This window comes from Colletes gigas, unplaced genomic scaffold (assembly GCF_013123115.1).
Source record: "Colletes gigas isolate AHSC1104 unplaced genomic scaffold, ASM1312311v1 Colletes_gigas_Sc00021, whole genome shotgun sequence".
NCBI lineage: Eukaryota > Metazoa > Arthropoda > Insecta > Hymenoptera > Colletidae > Colletes > Colletes gigas.
Window position 1 is genome coordinate 3,632,251 of NW_025106650.1, and position 23,683 is coordinate 3,655,933.

The following is a 23,683-nucleotide window of genomic DNA, read 5'->3' on the forward strand; positions in this document are numbered from 1 at the left end:
ACGCCCTTGCCGCTTTCTGTTTCCTAATTCATCTAAATAATAGTCGAAGAACGTTATTCACGATTATATTCGGGCACATTAATTAACCACAGGGACAAACGTAAAAAAAATATGAGTAATGAAAGTTGTAAAGCGTATCAAAGTATATCAGCTATGAAATAAAATTATTTTTCAGGGTATCTGTTACGTCAGAGCGTGATCGTCATTCTAATTGGAATGACGCAATCCGCGCAGGGATATTCTGCCCGCTAAGACAGTCGCAGTACACCAGTCTCTGAACCAAGGTACAATATTTATTCGTACTCTTTGTTCTATCCAAGGCTTCTCTCGTAATCTACTTATTGTTCTTCAAACCGCAAAATCCTCAGAGTCCCATTATTAATGTTCGTATCACTGATAAGGTGTAGTGTATCTCTTATTGCTAATCTTGGGCTGGCATTGCGTTTTTCGGACATTCGATGGATTTTCCTCGCTATCCTCGGTGTCGTCGATAATTGGTTGCCAGGGCATAGGGTTTACGTAAGCTGGCTTTGCTTTTTGATGAGCTGGGAAGTCAAAATTAATATCAAATGGGACTCTTAATAACGGAATACGGTGTAAAGAAATTATATGCAGCGGGATTCTACACCTTTGGATCGACCAATGACAAAAGAAATATTTCAGACGAAACGTACACGAATACTACGAACGTTTAAAATTAAGATAGATAAACTAACGCAGAAGTCCTTGCGTAGCCGGCTTAGGTTTGTTCTTCGCGTTCTTTCGCCAATTTTCGTAAGCTTTCGTACTTTCTTCTAGCCTTTTCTTCTTCTCCTCAGCAACCTGTTGCCGTTTCATCTCCTCTTTCTTTTGACGAGCTAGACGAACATCGAGGATATCAAATCCTGGACGAATCGAAGGTTATTGGCACTTTCTTTACCTTTCTCTTCCTCCTTCTTCTTCCGAGCCCACTGGCGAAGATACAGGCTCTTCGCCACGACAGCCTTCTCCTCGATCTCTTTCAACTGTCTCTGTAGATCCAATTCCTTCTCGACCATCGCTTTCTTCCGCTCCTCTTCTCTCCTCTTCCTCTCGGACCACTTTAAAAAATTCTCCCGCTCCTGGGATTCCCTTTCTTCCTTCTCGCGCGCCAGTCTCTCCGCCTCTATTTGCTTCTTCCTTTCGGCCTGATCTTCTTCCACCTTCTTTTGCCGCGCAGCTTGCTGCTTCTTTCGCATCCACTCGTGGTACGGGATTCTTTTGAGGAGATCGCTCTCGGTCAATCTGTTCTCCGAAATGCTAATGCTGGATAACGATGTCGTAGACACTTGCACGATGCGGTGTCCATTGAACGAATATCTAAGCAAGAAAATGTCGAAATCGTTTGTTCGTGTTACCGTAAATAGAGAACGAGAAAAAGAACGGAACGGAGCGTTAGAAATTTGCAAAATACCTCTGCTCTTCCGTGTCGACTCGGTTGACGGAGCAAACCTCGTCGCGTTCGTCTGCTCTAACGCCGATTCTACATCGTCTCTCGACGACTTGATTGGAAGGTCTACACGAGATTACAGACTTAGACCGCGGAACACCAGATTCCAAGGAGGTGGTCGGTGAATTCAAGGAATAACAACGATACGTTTCTTGAGCCGAAGCTTGATCGCCCGCGTGGTCCACGAACGAGGTGGACAGATCATTCTTGATGGACAGCGTAGAACGAACGTCGCTTTTTCCCGTAAAGTCGCCGCAATTCCCTTCAATAGGTCCACTGTCTTTGGAACTGACCTTCACGCGAATTTGTATCTCTCTATCATCGTCCCCGTTGTTCAAAGTTTCGGCGTAAATAGCTGGATTAATGAATCGAATTTCTGCATCGGATCTAGAGCTCGTAGGGGCCGCAGAGTTGAGAATTAATCCGTTGCTTCGCGAACTTCCTTTCTGACTATCGTCGGACGTTAAACGATTTAAATGACTGGAACCAGTCAATCGTGCATCGTTCGTGGCATTAACGCCCCTTCCGCGGTGCGATTTATTGAAATCATCCTGTTTCCAATTGTACCAGCTGTCAGCGTCGCTGTCAACCATCGTCAAGTGCCCTTAACCTTGGTCCGGTAATATGCGATCAGAGATTACAAACAGACAAAAGTACGTCGAATTTTCAGAACGCGTCACATATCGTTGGCTTGCGATGCGTTTTCCAATTAGTCCTCAGGAGCCCGGAGGGAACTCGGGAATGTACATTCGTCCATGATCCGCGCGATGTTGTACTTTTCGTATGCAAACAATGACGAATCCCTTAAATGACGTTGAATCGGGATTACGCGTCAACGTTGTATCGGTTAGCAGATTGTCCTAAAGCGTTATCGCACGATTCCGCGTTCGGATTTTGAGATTGACGGGGCTGTCGCCGACAACCGGAAGGAATACCCTCCATTAAGCGACTCTTAATGACACTAACGCGACTGAGATTCGACAGTGGCTTTGCTTTGTGCAATTTTGGCAATCGACCGGCAACGAAAACAGATCACGCTCGACGTTTTTCGATATTTTACGCAGGACCGGAAAAAATGCGATTTATTAAAATAACAAACAATATACAAGTAAAGGAAGTTTTATATTTAATAAAACAAGATAGTTTATTTAAGCTAAAGTCTTTATTTATTTTTCAATTTATTATGTACCCTTATAGTAACTTGTGCTTGATCGACGTATCACTTAACTCTTGATTCAAAATGAATTGAGATCTTAAGAGGAATTAGCGTTCAGTTGATATGAAGTTTCTTAAATTCGACTCGGTTGCATTGTTCTGTCTAGTAATCGTAAGATACTCTTCCGTGATCTCCTCCGGTTGTATCTTATTGAAGTATGTTTCCCGCTCTTGATGCACGTAATATGTGTCATCAAAATTAAAGTGCAGCCCGAGTATGATATTTAGTGCAGACGTGTCGTACGCGTGACATCCGGAATACCGGTATTGCGGTTTCTTATTAAATCGGCAACCCGCCGATTGAGCTCCTGCAATAACAGACGATAATTATTTACGATAATATATGACACAAATATTTTGATAAATAACGTGTAAATAAAATTATTTTTAGCATACCTACCAATTGGACAAATGCAGTCTCTCGTTAAAGCGCACTGAACCCAAGGCAACATTACTTTCTCTCTAATTTCTTTAATGTTCCTAATTACCAAGTGCGACGCCCGTATCAATGGGAGAAAAAAGAAACTTTCCGCGGAAACGTGAAAATATTCGTACATCTTTGGGTGCGTTAGAGAACTAATGGCATGCCTCGTAGGCCAAGTTAAAATTCCAGATTTTGGTAATAGGTATTTTGAAACATCCGAAGAATTCAAACGTACGTTCGAATCCATGTACAATATATTCCCTAATGTGTTTAAAGCTGTCTGCAATGGGCAAAAAAAATATTCATCAGCTTGTACGGATAATGTTTGTAACATTACAAATATATATTGTTGCTTACCTGAATAACTAAAGGTCTATAAACATGCAGTCTATCGTCTTCGACGTGTGCTGGAAACAGGCTTGTGTCAAAATGAATCACATTACACTTTGTAAAGTTGCAAGTTGCTCTAATATTTTGCAAAGAGTCATCATTTAATCCAACACTATAAATAACAATACTATTATTTGGCAAAAAGTGACTGACATTTCTGACAAAGCCATAAATGTGCTGTTCATTCCCAGGCCTTATGAGAGAGACAACAGTCAAATTTTGAGATTTAAGACTAAAAGGAATTGTGCTTGTTTGGCCATCAAGGCCAAGCATTGCAAGATACTTTGAGTCTGTTACTAAGCGTTTTTCTTCAACATCTTTTAAGTTTTCCTGTTAAAATATTAAAGATTATGGAAAAATAACTATTAGCACGTACGTTACCGATAAAATCAGTTGAACTCGTATGGTGTAAATATAGTTACTTGGAAGTTTCGTAATTGCTTGTTGGTCTCTGTAACCAGAGTCTGAATGGAGGGTCTTTGATTGCTGAAAGCAATAAAAATGATGCTGCTCCCTGCTATGCAGATAAGGAACAGTAGCAGGCCCTTGGTACGCATCTCTCATCATTTAATCAGATGTTTTTTCAATTTTTAGGTGACAACTACGTTCGGACGTTACGTTAGAAATGTTACACCTAGGTTATACATTGTCCGTGACATGACTAATCGTTATAACTTTATTAATGTTATAACTAGAGTGCGTTGGTGTCAGGTAAACATTGAAAAAATATATTAGTCATAGTTCGTTTGGCAAGCCCATCTTATAGACGAATCACTCTAAAACCTTACAGCTGATTAGATTAAACTGTTCTTTTTCTGATAACAAAGCACTATCAGTGCTCTAGCAGACGCCGCATTTGTAGGAACTTTCTGGTTAAATGGTAACTCTGCAATTGCAGAATCATACCTTAAGCTTTATTTCCAATTCGCAATACCATTTATACATATACGTGTAAATGATGTAAGTTTATAATTAGACTAATGGTAATTACAGCCTCGAGCACTATCCTCCAAAGGGCCTGATTTTTTCAAATAATAAAATAACTGTTTACAAATACTTCAAGAAGCAATTATTTTTCATTTGCTAATGTTTTTTAAACAAATTAAATCATTTATATGCTTATAAATTACTTACAAACGCCTTAATTCCGCCTTGGGTAAATTACGCACACCTGACCTCTCTTTTACACGATTTCACATTCAGTTTCCACCAACACAATTTATTTAAAGTTTACATGAATTATAACTGATACTATGTCTGATGAGGAAGAAGCCTTAAACAATTCTAATAAACACAATAATGATAACGAAGAAAATTATCCACTGTTAGTTTCATTAAAGAGGATCCAAGTGTTAAACGAGTTACAAATTTTCAAATAGATCCAAGAGTTTATGTGATTCGTTACAAAAAATTATTAAAACAATAAGTAAAACAGGCGTTATCACAATTGATACAAAGTACAAGAGATACTTCGGACGATGAAATTGATTTCTATCTAGTAAGATAACGAATTTGTTGTAACTGTATTGTAAAAAGTAATGCTGAATAATGTCGATTGTTGACAAGATATTACAGAAGAATCAGGTGTAATTATATACTGTATAATTTTGATTAAACTTATCTACAGACTTTATGCGTTAAGTCTGTTCCGCATAGAATATATTTTATTACGCAAAATCTATTAATACTAGTACTGTACAATAATTTGATCAAACACTTAATCACACAGATTTCTGCCGTATGAGGGGAAATTACCAAATAGTAAAAATTTAATGCTGGTGATATTCCCCTCAAAATGGTGAGTATCAGAATCAAGAGAATAAATTTCACCGCTTGTCGCACTGTACTATAAACATGATGTAACTGAATTCAAGTAAAACGTAATACAAATCCTACAGTAAGGATTGGATATAATGGATAAATAATTTTACATGACGTTGGCATATTTTGACGTTTGCAATCTATTAATAAACTGTGTTAAATGCAAAGATAATTACGTAGCTTGTGACGAAACGAATGTTTCTCTTTCACAAACAAGTTTACCTTGCGCAAATTGCTTTCAATCTACTAGTATTTATCCTTTTTCGTCACGTTTTAACTTTTTTCTTATAATTAATATTTTATAAGATTCTATACGTTTTGTATTCCTATAATCTTGACATATAACTAGTTTAACTGATGCTATTAATGCACAAGTCAAACAATATCGATCGCAAGAGGAACTGGTGGCTAGTTACATTCTTTTGTGAAACAAATGCATGTCACCAAAATTCTAAAGAATAAAGCATACTGGAAATATTGATGTTCTTGTTGATGTCAATTCTTCTTCCCTGTGCATAGTGTCGATTTTTTCTTATCCTTTAATGGCTAAACAAAAAATAACAATTTCAATTAATTACATGGCAGAGTATGTACGAGATTAAGTTGGAATAGGGAAGGGTCTTGAAATCCATATAAAGCATAATAATACTCATATGTTTATTTGATATAAATCATACTTTATTGATAGTTTTTAATGGTATATCATTGACAATACACACAGATGTATTACTTGGAAAATATTGCTAGTTCTGGATATACTGAAGACATTTTGTACTGCCTGAATTAACTGATAGTAAGTTGTTTTAGTTTTATTTTATTGCATGTAAAGTGGATGTTTAATGAAACTATGCACACAGAATAAATGTAACTACTTTTTACTGTAAGAATAATCTTTTTATGGTAATGTCGTGTTATGAAACATGAGATGCATAATAATTTTCACTCATACCTAAGGTGTTACAATTTATTTCTATCCTATATTACAGTTAAATTTACTAATGATACAGTAATGGGCTAAAAATGAAGCTTTATAAGTTGATAGTACATCAAAAAACCTTTAGTGAGGAAGATCTGATAATTAATCCAAAAGATCACCCAGGTATAAAAACAGGAGATGTTGTTGAGATCTATCATCCAGAAGTTGAATTCAGTCGTCTGCTGCTACAAGTCACGTCCTTTAAAGATGATTTACAAGGACGGGAGACAATTAGTGTGGAAAATAATGTAGCAACTATGTTTCAACTAAGAACATTTGGGGATGTCTACATGAATGTTGTAAATCCAGATGATGTTGCTTTAGATTCTGTTGAACTCACTTTTAAAGATCAATATTTAGGACGTAGTGAAATGTGGCGTCTAAAAAATGGCTTGGTAGAATATCTTCTTTATTTCTAGATATAAATTTAGATATTTTCAGTACTATCATTTATGTACATGAAATAATTTTCCATCAGGTTAACACTTGCGTATATATGAATAAGAAAATTGAGTTCTGTGGTGGTAGCATAAGGTGTCAAGTATATGAAATGTGGTCACAGGGTGATCGTGTTGCCTGTGGTGTTATAAATAATGATACTAAGGTTAGCATTTAAACATAATACGTGTTGTCAGAGTATGTGTAAAATACTTGTTTTTAAAGTTATGGCTTTTAGGTTGTATTTCGTTCTTCTACAAGTATGGTATATCTTTTCATTCAAATGAGTTCAGAAATGTGGGACTTTGACATTCATGGTGACCTATACTTTGAAAAAGCAGTTAATGGATTTTTGGCAGATTTATTTCAAAAATGGAAAAAAAATAGCAGCAATCATGAAGTGACAATAGTTCTGTTTTCAAGAACATTTTATAATGCTACTAGTTTGGAAGAATTCCCAAATCATATGCGTGAATGCTTGCAACATGACTACAGGGGAAGGTTTTATGAAGATTTCTACAGAGTAGTAATACAAAATGAAAGATTTGAAGATTGGAGCAATGTATTGGTACAATTACGTAAACTGTTTACAGATTATCAAAAAATTGTATTAGAATATCATCAAAAACCAGGCATTACAATACCAAAAGCAATGAATTCAACTGCAGCACAGGGCAATTTTTTAGAAGTTCTAAACATGTCTTTAAATGGTAATAATTATTCTAATATGCACTGTTAAATACATTAAGAAATATTCTTAATCTGATTCTCTTGCAGTATTTGAGAAACATTATTTAGATCGTAGTTTTGATAGAACTGGTCAATTATCAGTGGTGATTACACCTGGTGTAGGTGTATTTGAAGTTGATAGGGAGTTAACAAATGTTACAAAACAAAGAATTATTGACAATGGAGTTGGCAATGATTTGGTATGTGTTGGAGAACAACCATTACATGCAGTGCCCTTGTTAAAGGTATTTTCAATACATTGGAAGTACTAAATTATGAGTATAATAATATTTTAATACATGCTAATATTTGATGTGATTTTAGTTTCACAATAAAGATACATCTATAAATGCTCCAGATGACTATAGTATGCCACACTGGATTAATCTTAGTTTTTATTCTACAAATAAAAAAATTCCTTATTCAACATTTATACCTCGCATAAAACTTCCTCAAAGGGTATCAAAACAACCAATAGAAAATGGAAAATTGCAATGCAAAAATAAACTTTTACAAGAAGACTCGCGAGAATGTTTACATAATACTTTGTTTGATTATGATGCATATGATGCAAAAGTTTTTCAACTACCGTCGGTTCATACTTCCAGGTATACTATAAATGCATACTATGTTACTAACACTTCAGAAGCAAATATTGTAGTTTATAATTTTATATAAGAAGCCTGCAACGAGTTACAACAAGGGCTAAGAAAACAAGTGTTGCAAGCATGGAGACACATAATAATGCACAAATATTGAAACTCCTAAAACGAAAAATGTCGGATCCCGATATTCATCATCCACCGCCTGACTTACATTCACCTCCAGCAGCCGCAATAAGAAGCGCGGCAATATCAATACCGCATAGAGTGGATGACGTTGCTAGCAGCGAATCTAATGGAGAAGTTAATGGCATGTATTTGTACCATTTCAGTAGTATATGTATGTACGAATAGAATTCCGAAAAATAATATTAATAATTTCGTATTAAATAGAATCAAGAATATCAGTGAAGAGTGATTTAACAGATTCAGAAATATCGCCACCATTTAGACCGGTTGTTGGTAGTGCTGGGAGCCCAACAAATACAATATCTCAACCAACAAGTATCATTAGACCCAGCAGGGCGCTCATTAATCCTTTTGATCCATCTCACGTTACAATTAAACTTACTAGTAACAGACGAAGATGGACACATATTTTTCCTAAAGGTAAAAACTTGTGGAAAATTGTGTTAATATTCAATCGAACCTAGTTAATTTTACAGGACCAACAGGTGTACTTATACAGCAACATCATTATCAAGCAGTTCCAACACAAACGTGTTCACAATTACAATCTGATGCTACTTCTGCTATAAGTGGATTTCCTATGGAGCATAATGAAATCTCGAACTTAAATCAATTCCAAGATCGTAAGTATAACATATTAGTTATATGTATAAACTATATATTATTATTATATAATAATGCAATTGTGTTTATTCGTAGACACCAAACATAAATTACAAAGACTAAATCTGTCGCTATCAAGTGGTGATAAAAGTGGAAACCTAATGTCTTCTACAGGAAATAAGTCTTTGACACTATTATGGGGTGCTACTGGTGAACAAGAATGGACACCAGCACTCACAACAGGTTCGCATACGTTTACCCAATAAAAATATTATAGGGAAAATAGATTACATAACTACTGGCAAAGAATATTTGATAACATATCCAAATAACAATAATAGCCACATTGTTATTCATAAATTATCATAAAATGAGTTTACAGTTTGAAGAACAAATTTTGAAACATATAGTCATTTTTACAATGCATAATATTAATTGTACATTATATATGAAGTGTAATGTTTTTCGGCTATTGTAGAAGAACTGTAAAAGCGTAGGAGAATCGTAGGTGTAATATTACAAATATTTCGATTAAAGTATATCGATATACGATCGATTGTGAATAGAAAATATGCTTTTAAATTAAGTTATTCAATCACGATTAATACCGAGAAAATATACATTTCTCTTTTTTTTAATATAATTTTTTAAAGAATGAAAATAGTTGGTGTATACTTAAAAAAAAAAATTGTTTTTCATATAGAGTAAATGAAAGTTTGGCACGCAATCACACAAAATCCATCATGCATAAGAAGTATTTTCATTCTTAGATATGCTCATATTTATTTTTTAATTTCATCGATCATTTATATAAATAATATTAAATTTATTTCCATGCTATGGTACGTCTTATTGGGATGCAACGCTGGACGCATTGACGCGTGTGTGATGTACAACTATGATGTCACATTAAACAGCAATCATAGGTTAGCGCCATACGTTATTGGTGGTTGATTCGGTTATGGTACACATTTATTTTTAGGACAGTAAATTTATAGTAATTTTAGTTCTTTATTTCTCTAGTTTTTATTATTCTTCTATGCATGTATGTTCTCTGTTAGAAAAAAATAATTTTAATTCCAAAGTAATTTCTACAAGTAGTACTTAGTAATCTGTTAAAGACTTAACAGTATTACGATTATGTATACACCTACTTCAAACTTTCGTTATTTTCTATTTCTACTTATTTCATAACTTTGCACCGTTTAAAATATATTCGTTTTTACTGATATATTTTGTATACACTATGATTTGCCATTTCTGATTTACAATTCTTCAAACATTCTCTCATCTGCTTTATTTGCCTTTCATGTATCACACTGCTTTACTTACTATGTAAATTTTCTTATTATCAGCGATTAGTTTTTGCAGTATGTAGTAACTAGTAGAATTTGTCACTAATCTACAATAATTTTCTTCTGCATTATCCAAGCAATCCTTCCTTTTCTGTAGTCTTTTTAGACTATAAAATAGTTTGATTGCACCAACTATGCATTGCCATGTACATTAATCTAATATGTACTTAGTTTGTTGTGCTTCATAATATAAAACTGTGTACTTCATTATGTTGAAGATCCATTGAAACACATTACAATTAATATATTTTGCATTGCATGTTTAAGTAATTAGTAAGATTATACAGGTAGTACACCTGACACTAATAAAATTACTATTTTTGGTACATATATGTATTTTTGTATTAACTGCTAAAAGTAATTAGATTTAGTATATATTTAATCTTGAAATTAACATCAAAAGTTAGATAGATGTCTATTCTTTATTTTTATTAACTTGAAATTTATGCGTTTTATGTGTATTCCGAACTTTACTTTTTAGGTGTCGATTGGAAGTCATTGACAATCCCCGCATGTTTGCCTATTACTACAGATTATTTCCCAGATAAAAGAAGTTTGCAAAACGATTACGTTGTATCAGATTACAATCTTCTGCCAGATGACGTTAATGCAGATTTTGCTCAACAACGAGCGATATATAAAAAACCTTTAACAACTGTAGAAGTTTTTAAAGAGTTAGTATCGCAGCGGTTAGCGCAGGTATTAATAATTAGAAATTTATATTACGAATTGGGCATTAGTCGATTACAATTCATCGAGTAATCAATTATTGTAATTGTTAATCGTTAATTGGATTACATTTGTCTCTCAATGCATTTAAATTTCTTTTTCAAGGGTTTTCAATTAATTATTTTACCTACAAGTAATAAAAATCAAAGCAATACCCCCGGTAGCAATGCCGTCCCGGCAATAAGTTCTGTAATACGTAATCGGCAAACAGAATCAGAACCTAAAGAGTACTTATTAAGTATTGGCAGAATTTTTCATAAGATATCTCTATTTGATAACTGTATAACAGTAACAAGGTACCGGCCAAGGTGAGTAATTTAATTGCACCGAACATTAATCAGGAACGAAAAAAACGACACTTTATTATATACTTTTGTAGGCATCCTTATCCTCCGTTTAACATTCATTACCTTTATCGATTTCATGCACCACACCATGATACATATGAAATATCATGGGTTTCTTTTACGACAGAAAAACTGGAAAATTATAATTGGAATTATTTAGATCATTATATTTGTACAAGGGGTCACACTGACTTTGCTTTGGTGGAGGTAAGATTTTAAGTAAATGTACCGTGAAAAACAATGTATTCGTTGATGTATCTAATAATACGCGTAATATTTATATAAACCGCATATTTTTTAGGGTCTGAAATATTGGAGGTTCCGTGTATTCTTACTACCTTTGCACAATTCAGCAACTCGAAAATTTTCTGAAGGCTCACCGAGATGCGACATATACACGCCTCTAACCACCTCTGAGCAAGTTTCTCTCATGGATGGGTTTCTACGATTCATCGAACTATGGCCAAATAAAATACGACGTCCGAACCCTAACAAAAATTGGGTAATTCTTTTTTATAATAATTAATTTATAATACAATTTTATTATTCAATTCATAGGAACTGATAAATGGGTATAAAATATTGACTTCTTATATAGGTGGACAAAATTGAAAAAGCGTCCTACATAACGTTCAATAAAAGGTGTCTTGACATTGCTTTTTTTTTAATCCAAATATTAAGTTTCGTTTAATGATTTATTTTGTCTTACATTATATCGTATTGTCGCACTTTAAACCTGGATGTTCGCATGCCTGATGTACAATGCCACTATAGTGCAATTTTTTTCAACGCTTTCGTTTTATTTTTGAACATGTATTATTTATTATTTATTACATTTAATTTGACATCAAAAAATTGCAATTCCCTGTTACCTCACAGTGCGTTTTTAAGAGTTTTGTTGCAGTGCCTCTATAATATTTAGTGTGTTCCCAAATGATGCACTAGATATCGAGGATCAAGCAATAACATCGGCTAATAAATAATTAAAAAAAAGCACGATTTTTGTATAGGCTTTTTAGGCACTTCAGTAATAATGATTATAACATTTTTAAACCAATAATATTATATTATCCATTAACTAATTTTTCTGGTGTAACATTTGTTAAGCCGATATTACAGCCAACGGGTCGCCAATGCCGAAATTACACATTTACACGAAATATGTACACATAACAGTAGATTCAAATAGATTATATTAACGGAATGTTAGTATAGGGAGGGGTATTTAGCATGATATGTTTCAGAACCCTTCAACTTTAGGTGGTGTTCCCCCGAGAGATCCTGCCTCTCACTTGACCAGACGCAGGCACAGCACGAGCCTGATAGTCCTCACTAACCAGGTATATCCTCGCATCCTGTAGCCTCGATATGCTGAGCCAGATGTCAATGACATCGTTATCGTACTTAGGCTTTGAACTACATACATTTTGCCGTCTTGGCAATCGGGAACAGCTTCGAAATCTTAATCTCTTTTATCTCTACATACACACCATTTATTTTAATTTTTCAGTGATACTAGTTTGCAATTAAATTGAATATCACTTTTTCATTACATATATAAATATATTATTTATAGTGTTCAAACAGCTTACATAACATATTCCATCACAATGAATGCAACCATGCTTGATATTTGCCTTGAATGCGCGTATGATTTAGCAAGCTTCATGTAATGCAAATTGTTGACGTTTAATTTATTCCTTTTTTTTTTCATAATTTAATAATACTCTTTGAATATAATGTTAACAATTATATCATTACAGTTAAACAAACCAGATATACATCTTCATGATCACGAGCTTACTCATACATTTACAGTTACCCATACTCTTCATCATGCTTTTCAGACCAGTCTAGTTGGCAGCTCTCCCTTCAGGGAGCGACTTGGAAGCAATCGTCTACCAGAGAAACCGAGACCAAGGTTTGAAAAAGCTTAGATTGATGATTTCGGCATTGTTGCTTTCTACAAATGTAATGGTATAGCGTGCAGCATATCCATTTTGTAATGGTGGACCATTGTGGTTTGATATTTGATGATTTTTCATTTTGCTTGTTTGCTTTGTGCTATGTATGTTCATTTTCTAAATAGGACTACTCTTCAACTACTTACACACAATTCTTAAACAGTAAATTTTTAATATTGCAGTCACGATAAGAGTTTAAATGATTTACATGTACATTTATAGTTATTATAAATGTACTTTATTGTGTGCAAAACAAAAATTAATGATTAATTACCATAAATGATCGAATTAGTATTTCTCTAATTCTTACAGTACTTTCACGATCGAATGAATATGTATTCGACTAAACCGCCATGCAGTTTTCATAATGAAAAAAAATTTCCTTTTACACGAAAAAATTGTTAACGGAAGTAATATTATAAATATACATTTTTAAACAACTATGTTACATTTTAGGAAAAGTATTGCACATCATTTTCAACAAATGCACATTTGCATGTTTTGTCAGGTGGCAACATTAGAATTTATCTCCACACATTTTTTGTACGACACTGGTCATATTGCATTAAACAGAAGTCAGTCTAAGAATGCTGTGTCAAACCTGTATTTTGTAATTTGCTTACAAATACTACATGCTTTCACAATGGTGATAAGTATAAAGGTACCTTTAGTGTGTCCTATTCTGAGGGGGTTGTGATCAGAATAGAGAAAAAAACTGTTTTTGTAAATGTTTGAGAAAATCTTTGTACATAGTGCCCATTCTGTATCTTTCAGCTGCTTTTATCTTTCTTTCCATCATTTAGTAAATATCCAATACAGAGCACTTGTATCATTCATTTTGCATTTAAGAAAAGGATATTAACGGTAAATTTTCAAATATGTGACTTTAATTCTACAAATGCTCTGTATAGTAGAAAACATTGGTAGTGAGTGAGGGAGTGACGGGGTTCTCTGTACAGGAGAGGCATGTAGTGAATACCGCTGCGACTGCCCGCACGTGCCTCGACACTCCTCGTCACGTGCCAAACAGGTTGGTTTTACTCTTTTAATTTCTTTCAATTCAACTATAAACTTAAATTTTTGCTATTTATAACAAAATATGTATGTACAACGTTAGGTATTTCGGGGTAACTGGCCGTGAAACGCTACTCTATCACGAAGCGCTACATTATGGCCGATAACGTAACGAACAGAAAAAGCAATTGAACTACAATAAAGCGAATACATATTGATATCCCGGATAAGACAGCATTTATAGAGCAGACATGCCTAATTCTAATCTAAGCACAAACTCAATTACTACTGTAAATTATGTTCTTATAGAAACGATCTAATTATTTTAGTATTAAAACAATAATTCTAAAAAATGATATCTCTCTTCGAGAAATGGTTGACTTCTTTCTCTAAATTCCAATATTATATTTATAATGTACATACATATTGGTTGAAGTTATATTCTATTCTAATTATCGTTTAAAATAAATGCAAATGATATGCATATGCAAATAAATTTTGTGGCTTTCACAATGCAATTTTAAACATTGCTTAATATTTTAGTCGCTTTACATCTCATTGCCATGCACGTTAACGATAAAGGCATTACGTGATTACATTGTAATCCTATTTTTGGCAGGTCAGGTTCAAAAGTGATGGACAGGGGTCGAATTTCGCCAGCTAGCGAAGCTGTGTTACCTCTTTCGCTTGAGCAACAGCAAGATCATTTTGATTCTAACGAGGATAGGTAAAATAAATACCTAAGTAAATTAAATCAGTTATTCGTGTATTGTTCTAACGTATAAAATTCACCAACAGTGCGAATATGGAGTTAACAAAGATAAAGAGTACTACAGCAAATAATGAAATTCTAGAAGCAATGAAACATCCACAAAGTGGTGTGGGATTCCTTACGCAACACCCATCTCTCCCAAGTCAAACATTTGTTAGCGCGGATGCCGTGCAATGGTTAAACAATCATATCGAAGGAGGAGTAACGGTGGATGGTGCTGTTAACATTATGAATGTAAGAAGGAGGTTTTTATACGCTCGGAAATAATCGATCACATTGTAATAGCACTTTTTCATCTAGGGCATGATACAAGATAAACTAATATGCCACGCTTCCGGTGACTTTTCCAAATCTTTTATTTTAGGGTTTTATTTGTACCATGTAGTGCAAGACAAAGAACATCAAAGGGGTAAGAGGAAGTATCTATTACACGTTGCATGCTAATTTGCAAGTTGTTTTGTATTTTGTTTATATTCAAGGAACAGATTATTTTTCACCCACGGGTGATTTGCAAAGTTTCGAAAACGAATGGGTGGAGGTGGAAATAAAAGCACCAAAAGGTTGGTGCGAGCCTACTTCGCCAGGAACTTTACCAACAATATCGTCTCCGATAACTATCCCCAGTTGTGATACTGTTGATGAATCGAACGTACCGTCATTTCTTAAAGACGATCTAGACTTAATAGACTCTGTAGATGATTGGCAAGGTGAGTTATAACACTATTATTTTAACGTAAATTATATCGTAAGGGCTTTCTTCCCATTACTAGACCAAGTTGTTTTTGTTTCTAGTTCCACCATACAAGCATACTTATTTAGATATCGATATAAATAATAGAAGCGACCGAATTGAATGGGGGCATTTAAGATATCAATCCGTATATAAAGTAGATCATTCTTATGAACTTGTAGTACAATGGGTAGCATCATCTGGCAGCATAGTCGCCGATCTGGTAAGTACACGTATTATTTTTTGCATGTAATTTTGAAATTAAATTTCGGTAAGTATCAATATTGACTTCGACTTTTATTTTTAAAAGATATTTGTATGGCAACGTAAAGCACAAACTTGTGGGATTCAGATGGTACCTATTCCCAGTGATTTATTAGCACTACCGTTCACTTCGAAAAGTGATCCTTTAAGGGGGCCTATTTTTATACCATTAAATACAGAATGTCTTATGACAAATAAACAACAACTTTTCGAAGGTTTGTTGTCAATTCGATGACGATACAAATTTAAGTAACCCGAGAGTTAGTATTTAGATATTGTATTTAAAATATATTAATTATAGAATTCCGAGAAGATAGTTACACGCAACGACTATTCCTCTTTCAAGAAACAATCGTACAAAGATTTGGCTTTGTCCCGTGTTTAATAGAAAGTACTGAGAATGATCATCAATATGTGCACATGACTGGCAATGCATTTATACTAATTCCTTCAACAACAAATACTAAGATGCGTCCCCGAACGGCTACTAATGTTGTAAGACGAAATACAGGTCAAAAAGGATATCCAGTTCATCCCGATCAGCCTAGTCCGCATGAGGCTTATATTACGAGACATGTTAGCGGAAAAAATAAAAATGATTATAGCATAGACAGAAGAGTAAGTATCAGGTTTTTTTTACGAAAGGAATAGCCGTAGAAATAATTTTGGTTCGTTTAGATTGGGTTTCTTTGGTCATGGAATCATCTGGTTAGCCGAAAATGGAGATCGTCATCCACATTAGCTGGTGATGAACTATTTCAAAAAAAGCTAATTCAAGATTTTAGACATTTTTGTTCCAATGGAGATAATAGACTGAGACAATTCTGGGAATGTTGTTGGGACGTAAAAGAGAAATCATTTATACAAACAACTTAATAGTGTAAAATATAATATAGGTACTGTTTTATAAGCTTACACTTTAATTACAACAATAACGGAATTTATTTTTGCCATAATTAAACGTGTACCATTTTTAAATTATTAGAAAATCATTTTAAATATAATATGTACTTGTGATACAATTATTATTATCATGATAAAGAAAGTATGTACAAATTAAAAATATTTGCTGACGCTTAAAAAAGATGTAAATGAACTTAAAAGCAACGTTTGTAATATACATTTACGAGTTTACTTAGTTTGCATAAGGCACATATTGTTTTTACAAAACTAGTAATAATAAATTTATAATTTTTGTTACTCATACGTGTATCGATGCACTTACAAAAAGAAAAAAAATGAGGTTATATTAAAGTAAAATAGTCAGTGTTTTTACTCTACCAAAATGCCTAGAAGTGTGAACGTTAACGAAGAATGTTACATTTCTTATATAACAATATTTTAACCCCAAATTAAAAAATAATGATATTATGGTCAGTATATTTCGCATATACAAAATTATTATAAAGAATACTAAATACATTACATTACTAATTTAATTTTTGGAATTTCAAATAGACTGATAATTAAAGATGTGCGTCAACCCAAAAATATCAGATCGGGTCGGGACGAAAATTCTTTTGGAATCAGATCGAGGTTTTAAAAACAAATAAATTACAATTCAAAAATTATCCAAGTTACAAGATAGAGTGAAAATAATGCATCAAATTAATAATAAATATACGTATTATTATATTATACTTACCGATTTGATGAATTACTTTCACTCCAGCTTCCTAATTTTATAATTTTGAAGTCTTATAAATTATACTTTCTTCCGAGAAATCCGACACTTCCGGAAATCTCGAATATCGTCGAGAATCTCGAAACTATTTCGACTATTGAATTCCCGATATTTATAGGTTGGAACACCTCTACTTATAACGTAATCTAATAGTATTTTGTGCAATACATGACGCAAAAATCTATTTGCACCAAAATGATACAAATTTTTGAACAAAATATAGAACTGCGTTCCACATTTGGTAAAAAAAATTACTATGTCCAAATAATTCATAATTACTTAGAGTATTTGTACCTCAATGTGAATAATAAGTACATACCTAATTTTCTTAGAAACCCGCTCTAGAGGGAGGCGTAGCAAAATATTTTTTATTCCTCCTCATAAACGTTCGACTATAACAAAAACAAAGGAAATGATAAATATAATCGTAATGTATTTAACAATTAAATAAGAACTAGAAATAAAATATATACCTAGAAGCAAGTGGAGTATTAAAGAAACCACGGGAAGTGCTACGTTTAAGCAAAGATTCCGTGGATGGTGTATGTCTTAGTTCTGTTTTATGGGTGCCAATGCTGTTTAAGTTTTCGGGATTGACAAAATTTGCCCAGTAATCCGACGGAATTTTTAATAAATTTTCTACTATCTGTAAGAAATTATTTTGTATTTTAAAAGGATTCTCGAAATTAAAAAATTTATCACGTAGGAAACTTACTGCGACTTGATTTTTCGTCTCCGAAAGCAAAGACGTTGGTGATGGTTCTTGACAACTGTAACCCACCAATGTTGGCCCAAAGACTTTAGCCAGATTACTTATAGGCATTTTACATTCCGGACTACTCGAAACTCTTTGTAAGTGTAATATTAGAAAAGCAAGCGTATCTCTGTTAGGTTGAGGTAGCTCTGAAATTGCTTGGTACAAAGCAGCGTCGGCATCTTGTTTGTCAGTAATAGTAGTGGCACGAACAAAGTCGGCCCATAATCCTACGGTAATTAACGGCTCCCGTAATGACCTAATAATGAAGAAAAAATAGATATGAATATAATATTTCATTTTTATCAGGAAAAATATGTTTATGTAAACAAACCTGAGAAAATCTTTAAGAGTAGAGCATATGGTAGCTATATCGACATCGGAAAGATTAGGAGCTCCTTTGCCTTTTAGAAACTTTTCTTTTAGACATTTCACCTCTGTCAAACCACCATTCACTCTGTATAATCCTTGTTCGCCCATTCCTCTTAATTCCACTTCATTGATACAATGAACAACCAATGATGGTACCATTGGTGGAATCATAGGTGTATAGTCTGCTATGGTTCCCTTTGCGATAATATATCGTGATAATTTTACACGATAAATTAATGAGTCGTAAATATAAAAGAATTACTTACCGATGTGCCGCGCAGGGTAGGCGTATTTCCAGTAGGCACGCATGGTAACGGTACTAAGTCTTTACATTCCGTATGAGCTGTAGCTCTACAGTCTCGACATTTTAGAGCTACTTTTCCAAAACGAATTCTGAAATGTTATTTAATATGAAACGTTTAGATTACTTAATCGAATACAACTAAATTCTTGCGTGAATGTTTATACCTCTTATCACAGGGTGTACAAACTTCTGGTTTAATCACTGTCTTTGCTATAAAACTATGACCTCTAGTGGATTTTGTATTTAAAGTATATCCACCTATATTCGGACTAGGTTTGAAAACACCCTCAGAATCTGACCCTGATGTAAGAATTTCCATTCTTGGCGCGGAAGGCTGCAATACATTTTTTTTTATATAAAAATTATATAAGACATATAATAATCAATATTTCAGGCATACAATAAAAGCTCACAGCAGTATCAATTTGCGTTTGTTTCGCGTCAGCGGACGATAACTTTGTTTTATTACGATCGCCGCTTTTGTGTCTTTTGTACGAAGTATGCAATGGACCCAGTGGATCTACATTCTCGTCTCCGGGTATAGCTTCAATTACGGAAGACGCAGTAATAGCACCTTCTTTAGGCATTACTACAGTAGTTGTAGCTACTATTCTATCAGATGAATTTAATTCTGCAACCTTCTGTAACGTGCTACGACGTTTTTTTGTGGAGTATTCACCACTGGGTCTGTGTTCTTTCCATTCTCGTTTCTTTTGATTTTGTTGAATAATTACACTGGTATCTAAGTCATCCTCTGACTTTGAAAAGCAACTCAAGTCGCTTAATATAGAGCCAGTGGAGTCCAGCTCCGCTATAGTATTTAATCTAATAATAATAATAATTATAAATATCATCTGAAATATCAACAAAATAATTTCATTCGTAAAGAAAAACTCACTTGTCATTTTGATGTATATCTTTAATGTGCATGTTACTATGACGTCCGTTCAATGTGGTATTATTTAAGAACTGTAGTTTTTCTCGTGTTTCATCATTCAAGTTCCTACCACCATCATTAAATAAAAGATCTCTAGCCATAGCAATTTGTCTCTCCTATACATATAAGGATAATAGAAGTACATTATCAAATGATACAACAAAATTATAAAGAAATGTTACACATACCAATGAGTTTCTCTGTTCTTCCACTGTTCTTCTTTTTCGCTTTTCCTCATCTAAAAGTCTCCTGGCATGACTCAATTTTCTATCTAAATCTGCTGCTTCTTGATGAGCTTTGTCTAAGGCAGAGTGAAGCCTCTGGCATTCTTGTATCGATGCCAGCCATTTTTGCCTCATTTCCTCTTGATTGATAGCAAAATGCAAAAATTCTATATAAAAATAAAACGTACTTTTAAATACACATCACTTACAGCCACCTTTTGCATAGAATGCAATCGCGTTCTCTTTACAGTAAAATAGTGGCAAGAAATAGTACAAGTAAATCGAGAACATCGAGGTGTGTAAGAATGTATATTAAATACATGTGAAAAATTAAGAAAATTCGCAGATATGTAACGAACAAAATATCGTAGGGGGTAAGGGGGTTAATAAGATCAAAACCTTCTTCACAGGCTCCATTTATCAGCACGTCTGTGCATCGCACGATTTCATCGTGGCTTGCTAACATCGACAATGATGTGGTCATTTTTAAATCGATATAGATTTGTTTAAACGAAATTACAATATTTTATCATGAATACAGATCATGTAAGAGCACTGCGATAATTATCCGTAGATTACTTCGCTCTTGCGACGATTACACCGTTACAAATAACAATTCGTTGAAGTTTTACATCTAAGCTCGACAACGCGACGGACGTAATACATTTCTGTTACAGATTTCCAAAAATATTCACTCCAAATTAATTCCCGAAAAACGCTCGCAATATCGCGCCATGGAGCCGTTGACAGTGCACGTTGAACACGCAACAACCGCTTTCTACGCAATTTAAATTCGACCAATCAGAGAACCGCCTCTTCGTCGAGTTTCTTGTTCCTCCGTTAGGTGTCTTCGGCCATTTTTTGGCGGACAATCGAGTGAGGAGGATTTCGCGCGTTTTTAGCTCTTAAATTATTATTACTTTGTACTAGAAATAAAGCAAATATAACACATTTGCGTAAAACAAATATAGTAAGTTACCGCCAGAAGCTTAAACTACTTAAATTATTACATATTTGGCTTATTTTTGTTTCAGAAATTGATCATGAAGATTCCGTTGTTACGTTTCATTGCTACACGACACGAGACATGGGAGTAAGTCACACTCGAATGGCAAAAGTTATATTAATTACAAATATAAACCATGCGAGATGTAATACCATAGAACTAATTTCGTCAAAGTTTTAGATTCGTGAGATAAAAGCATAAATTACTTTAAAATGTCCGGTACGTTTTAACAATCTTTTCAACTTTTTATAACCATATAGTTGAAACTTTTAAATTTGAACGTTTAACTTTTCCGCATATACTTATTCATAGGTTATAATAGGTGTAATTGATATAATATTATACAAAAATGAACTGAATAATTGGTCATGTTTAGTATGAAATCAAAACGTTCGTGATTTCGTATTTTAATTTTCGTACGTGATTTTCTTTTTTCGTGAATTTCTTTCAACGTCAGTAAGGTTCAAACTTCATTTATTTTAAACATTTTAGGTTTGATGCGTCGGTCACCAGTGACCACCACGGCAATCATCTTGTTAATTATGAATTCTAGGTTAGTTAACCCGCTATCTAATCCGTTTTAGATTTTACTTTTAACACTTTATTATCGATTTATTGCAGAATATGCTTCACGTTTGTCGAACAATGTGGCACAAGTCCGCCTAACAATATATTAGGTAATTACACCATAGATGGCGCATATTTTGATAAGCCTACAGAAATTCTAACTTATCGATATACAGTCACTCTTTTACCACAATCGATTAATCGTGTTTTTCGTCTTACAGGTCCATCGAGTCAATTAAAATGACGTCGAAGCATAACGATCGTCGGTGAATATTTCAAGTTTGAATTTCTTCGTTCCTGATTCCACCGGATATCGAGACTCAAAGAAATGCAGCTGGAACAAGAGAGAGAGAGAGAGAGAGAGAGAGAAGAGAGGAGTAAGAGGGCGAGTGAGTAGCTAAGTATTATCGTCGGTTAGATCTTTGCGAGTACTGTGCCCTCGCTTCCGTACGTCTGCTATATCCTTTAACGCACGAACGACTTTAAAATTGCTCTTACCTCTTGCACCCTTCCATTTCTGCGTTCTCAACTTCTCGAACGGGTGTCGTGAACCGACCAATTTTGAACTATTCCCCGTTCCACGTGTTTCTCTACTTGCATCGTGTCCAGAATTTTCACGCAAAGACTCTTTGTAGAATTAACAGCATCTCCAGAACCGATAAAATGAGGACGCTCGCCTCTAAAATTAAATAGAGCTGCGTTTAAGGCGATGCAGTTTATTTTCACTGAATACTATACTAGGGAACTGTATAACTCAACCAAGAAAATAAATAAAGCTAGTGTTTATCGGTACTAGAAATATTAAAAATATCAGTAGCGATTTTCAACTATAAAAATTAATTTTACAAAGAAAAAGTATCATTGTATATGTTAAAATTATATTACACATGAAAAGTCGATGTACCGACTCAAAGTATTTGTTGCATGACCGCAAGGTTGAGGGTTAAGAGACTCGTACTGTGTATTTCAATCGATCAGATATAGTTTCACATATTTTTATAAAGAAATCAAGAAGTTTCTTTGCATAATGAACAACGATATAGCTCAATTTAAACGTGCAGGAAGTACAAGGCTGTTCGTTCTTGTTCTCCCCGTACTAAAAGATACTTGAGACATGCCTCAAGAACACTGGATTTTACAATAAGCAGAATCCACGAAAAACTGGGAAGGAAAGTTTTGAAACGATAATGGAGTGGGGTCGCGGAGTTATATTTCCGTGAAGAATCGAATCGATGATCCGTGAACGTAGTATTTCGTTTTCTCAAAGCAGGAGAGAGAGAGAGAGAGAGAGAGAGAGAGAGAGAGAGAGAGAAAGAGAGGGGTACCCATGGGATCGAAGAAGCTCCCAGGAATCGCGTAGTCAGGGGTTGCCTTACGGGTGCATGAATATTGAATGGCACGCTTGGTCGAGTTTTGAAAAACTCGCATTTATCCCCGTCGGTGAATCCCGCAAGCTCTATCATTCCCAGTGAAAGGATAATCGCGTCTTAACTTCCACAGGACTCGTCCTCGAAGCTACTTTTTAAAAGTCCCGCTTAAAAGAATAACCGAAACAGCGGATACAAATTGAAATCAAGTCGTAGGAATACGTAACTTCCGTATTCATTATTCGAGGACGAGTTTTAAAAGTGATTCTTATATCATGGAGTACAAAATGTGCTGTTATTGGAATAAAAAATACCACGTTGACATACCTAGGAAATCGAGTCGTAGGAAAGTTTTTAAAATACATGTATTGTTCGTATAAAAATGTAAGTTTTGCTAAAAAATACAACGTTGATTGTCCCGTAACGTCCTTAGTTGTT

The 23,683-nt window shown here is 34.2% G+C and overlaps 4 protein-coding genes across 10 annotated transcripts; 1 reads left to right on the forward strand and 3 right to left on the reverse strand.

Moving 5' to 3' along the window:
• Positions 1–390: 390 nt before the first annotated feature.
• On the reverse strand, positions 391–2,061 carry LOC122401085 (stress response protein NST1). The gene is made up of 4 exons (XM_043403023.1): positions 1,433–2,061; positions 920–1,338; positions 717–857; positions 391–545 (listed from the first exon to the last, which is right to left on the reverse strand). The coding sequence occupies exons 1-4, from the start codon at positions 2,059–2,061 to the stop codon at positions 391–393; spliced, it is 1,344 nt and encodes a 447-aa protein (XP_043258958.1).
• Positions 2,062–2,632: 571 nt separating this feature from the next.
• LOC122400986 lies at positions 2,633–5,080 on the reverse strand. 2 transcript variants are annotated; one of them, XM_043402812.1, is made up of 5 exons: positions 4,632–5,080; positions 3,920–4,383; positions 3,465–3,827; positions 3,084–3,387; positions 2,633–2,991 (listed from the first exon to the last, which is right to left on the reverse strand). In XM_043402812.1, exons 2-5 carry the CDS (start codon positions 4,052–4,054, stop codon positions 2,732–2,734), a joined length of 1,062 nt encoding a protein of 353 aa, XP_043258747.1. In that variant the 5' UTR covers positions 4,055–4,383; positions 4,632–5,080; the 3' UTR covers positions 2,633–2,731. The 2 variants fall into 2 exon arrangements, with proteins under 2 accessions (XP_043258747.1, XP_043258746.1); XM_043402811.1 differs by having other exon boundaries at positions 3,920–4,515.
• Positions 5,081–5,501: 421 nt separating this feature from the next.
• LOC122400985 (GATOR complex protein Iml1) lies at positions 5,502–16,963 on the forward strand. 6 transcript variants are annotated; one of them, XM_043402804.1, is made up of 25 exons: positions 5,502–6,111; positions 6,305–6,689; positions 6,773–6,898; positions 6,971–7,442; positions 7,510–7,706; positions 7,786–8,069; positions 8,141–8,373; positions 8,457–8,672; positions 8,729–8,875; positions 8,952–9,098; positions 9,773–9,781; positions 10,692–10,909; positions 11,045–11,247; positions 11,319–11,493; positions 11,588–11,788; positions 12,531–12,626; positions 13,134–13,207; positions 14,884–14,991; positions 15,063–15,270; positions 15,337–15,445; positions 15,516–15,743; positions 15,829–15,989; positions 16,077–16,245; positions 16,332–16,648; positions 16,709–16,963. In XM_043402804.1, the coding sequence occupies exons 2-25, from the start codon at positions 6,339–6,341 to the stop codon at positions 16,904–16,906; spliced, it is 4,647 nt and encodes a 1,548-aa protein (XP_043258739.1). In that variant the 5' UTR covers positions 5,502–6,111; positions 6,305–6,338; the 3' UTR covers positions 16,907–16,963. The 6 variants fall into 6 exon arrangements, with proteins under 6 accessions (XP_043258739.1, XP_043258740.1, XP_043258741.1 ...); XM_043402805.1 differs by lacking the exon at positions 13,134–13,207 and adding an exon at positions 14,210–14,280; XM_043402806.1 differs by having other exon boundaries at positions 8,144–8,373.
• Positions 16,964–18,007: 1,044 nt separating this feature from the next.
• LOC122400988 (rac GTPase-activating protein 1) lies at positions 18,008–21,032 on the reverse strand. The gene is made up of 10 exons (XM_043402815.1): positions 20,705–21,032; positions 20,270–20,472; positions 20,043–20,197; positions 19,558–19,969; positions 19,309–19,478; positions 19,107–19,233; positions 18,803–19,035; positions 18,430–18,727; positions 18,188–18,360; positions 18,008–18,106 (listed from the first exon to the last, which is right to left on the reverse strand). Exons 1-10 carry the CDS (start codon positions 20,787–20,789, stop codon positions 18,043–18,045), a joined length of 1,920 nt encoding a protein of 639 aa, XP_043258750.1. The 5' UTR covers positions 20,790–21,032; the 3' UTR covers positions 18,008–18,042.
• Between the last annotated feature and the right edge of the window lie 2,651 nt (positions 21,033–23,683).

Coding starts and splice junctions, on each gene's coding strand:
- LOC122400986 (XM_043402812.1), bottom strand. CDS start 4,054: ATGCGTACCAAGGGCCTGCTACTGTTCCTTATCTGCATAGCAGGGAGC. Junction 3,388..3,464: donor ATAGACCTTTAGTTATTCAG/GTAAGCAACAAT, acceptor TGCCCATTGCAG/ACAGCTTTAAACACATTAGG. Junction 2,992..3,083: donor AGACTGCATTTGTCCAATTG/GTAGGTATGCTA, acceptor CTGTTATTGCAG/GAGCTCAATCGGCGGGTTGC.
- LOC122401085 (XM_043403023.1), bottom strand. CDS start 2,061: ATGGTTGACAGCGACGCTGACAGCTGGTACAATTGGAAACAGGATGAT. Junction 1,339..1,432: donor GTCGACACGGAAGAGCAGAG/GTATTTTGCAAA, acceptor TTTCTTGCTTAG/ATATTCGTTCAATGGACACC. Junction 858..919: donor GAAGAAGGAGGAAGAGAAAG/GTAAAGAAAGTG, acceptor ATGTTCGTCTAG/CTCGTCAAAAGAAAGAGGAG.
- LOC122400985 (XM_043402804.1), top strand. CDS start 6,339: ATGAAGCTTTATAAGTTGATAGTACATCAAAAAACCTTTAGTGAGGAA. Junction 8,070..8,140: donor CCGTCGGTTCATACTTCCAG/GTATACTATAAA, acceptor ATTTTATATAAG/AAGCCTGCAACGAGTTACAA. Junction 11,494..11,587: donor CTGACTTTGCTTTGGTGGAG/GTAAGATTTTAA, acceptor CATATTTTTTAG/GGTCTGAAATATTGGAGGTT.
- LOC122400988 (XM_043402815.1), bottom strand. CDS start 20,789: ATGACCACATCATTGTCGATGTTAGCAAGCCACGATGAAATCGTGCGA. Junction 19,234..19,308: donor TGTACACCCTGTGATAAGAG/GTATAAACATTC, acceptor ATAACATTTCAG/AATTCGTTTTGGAAAAGTAG. Junction 18,107..18,187: donor AATACTCCACTTGCTTCTAG/GTATATATTTTA, acceptor TTTTTGTTATAG/TCGAACGTTTATGAGGAGGA.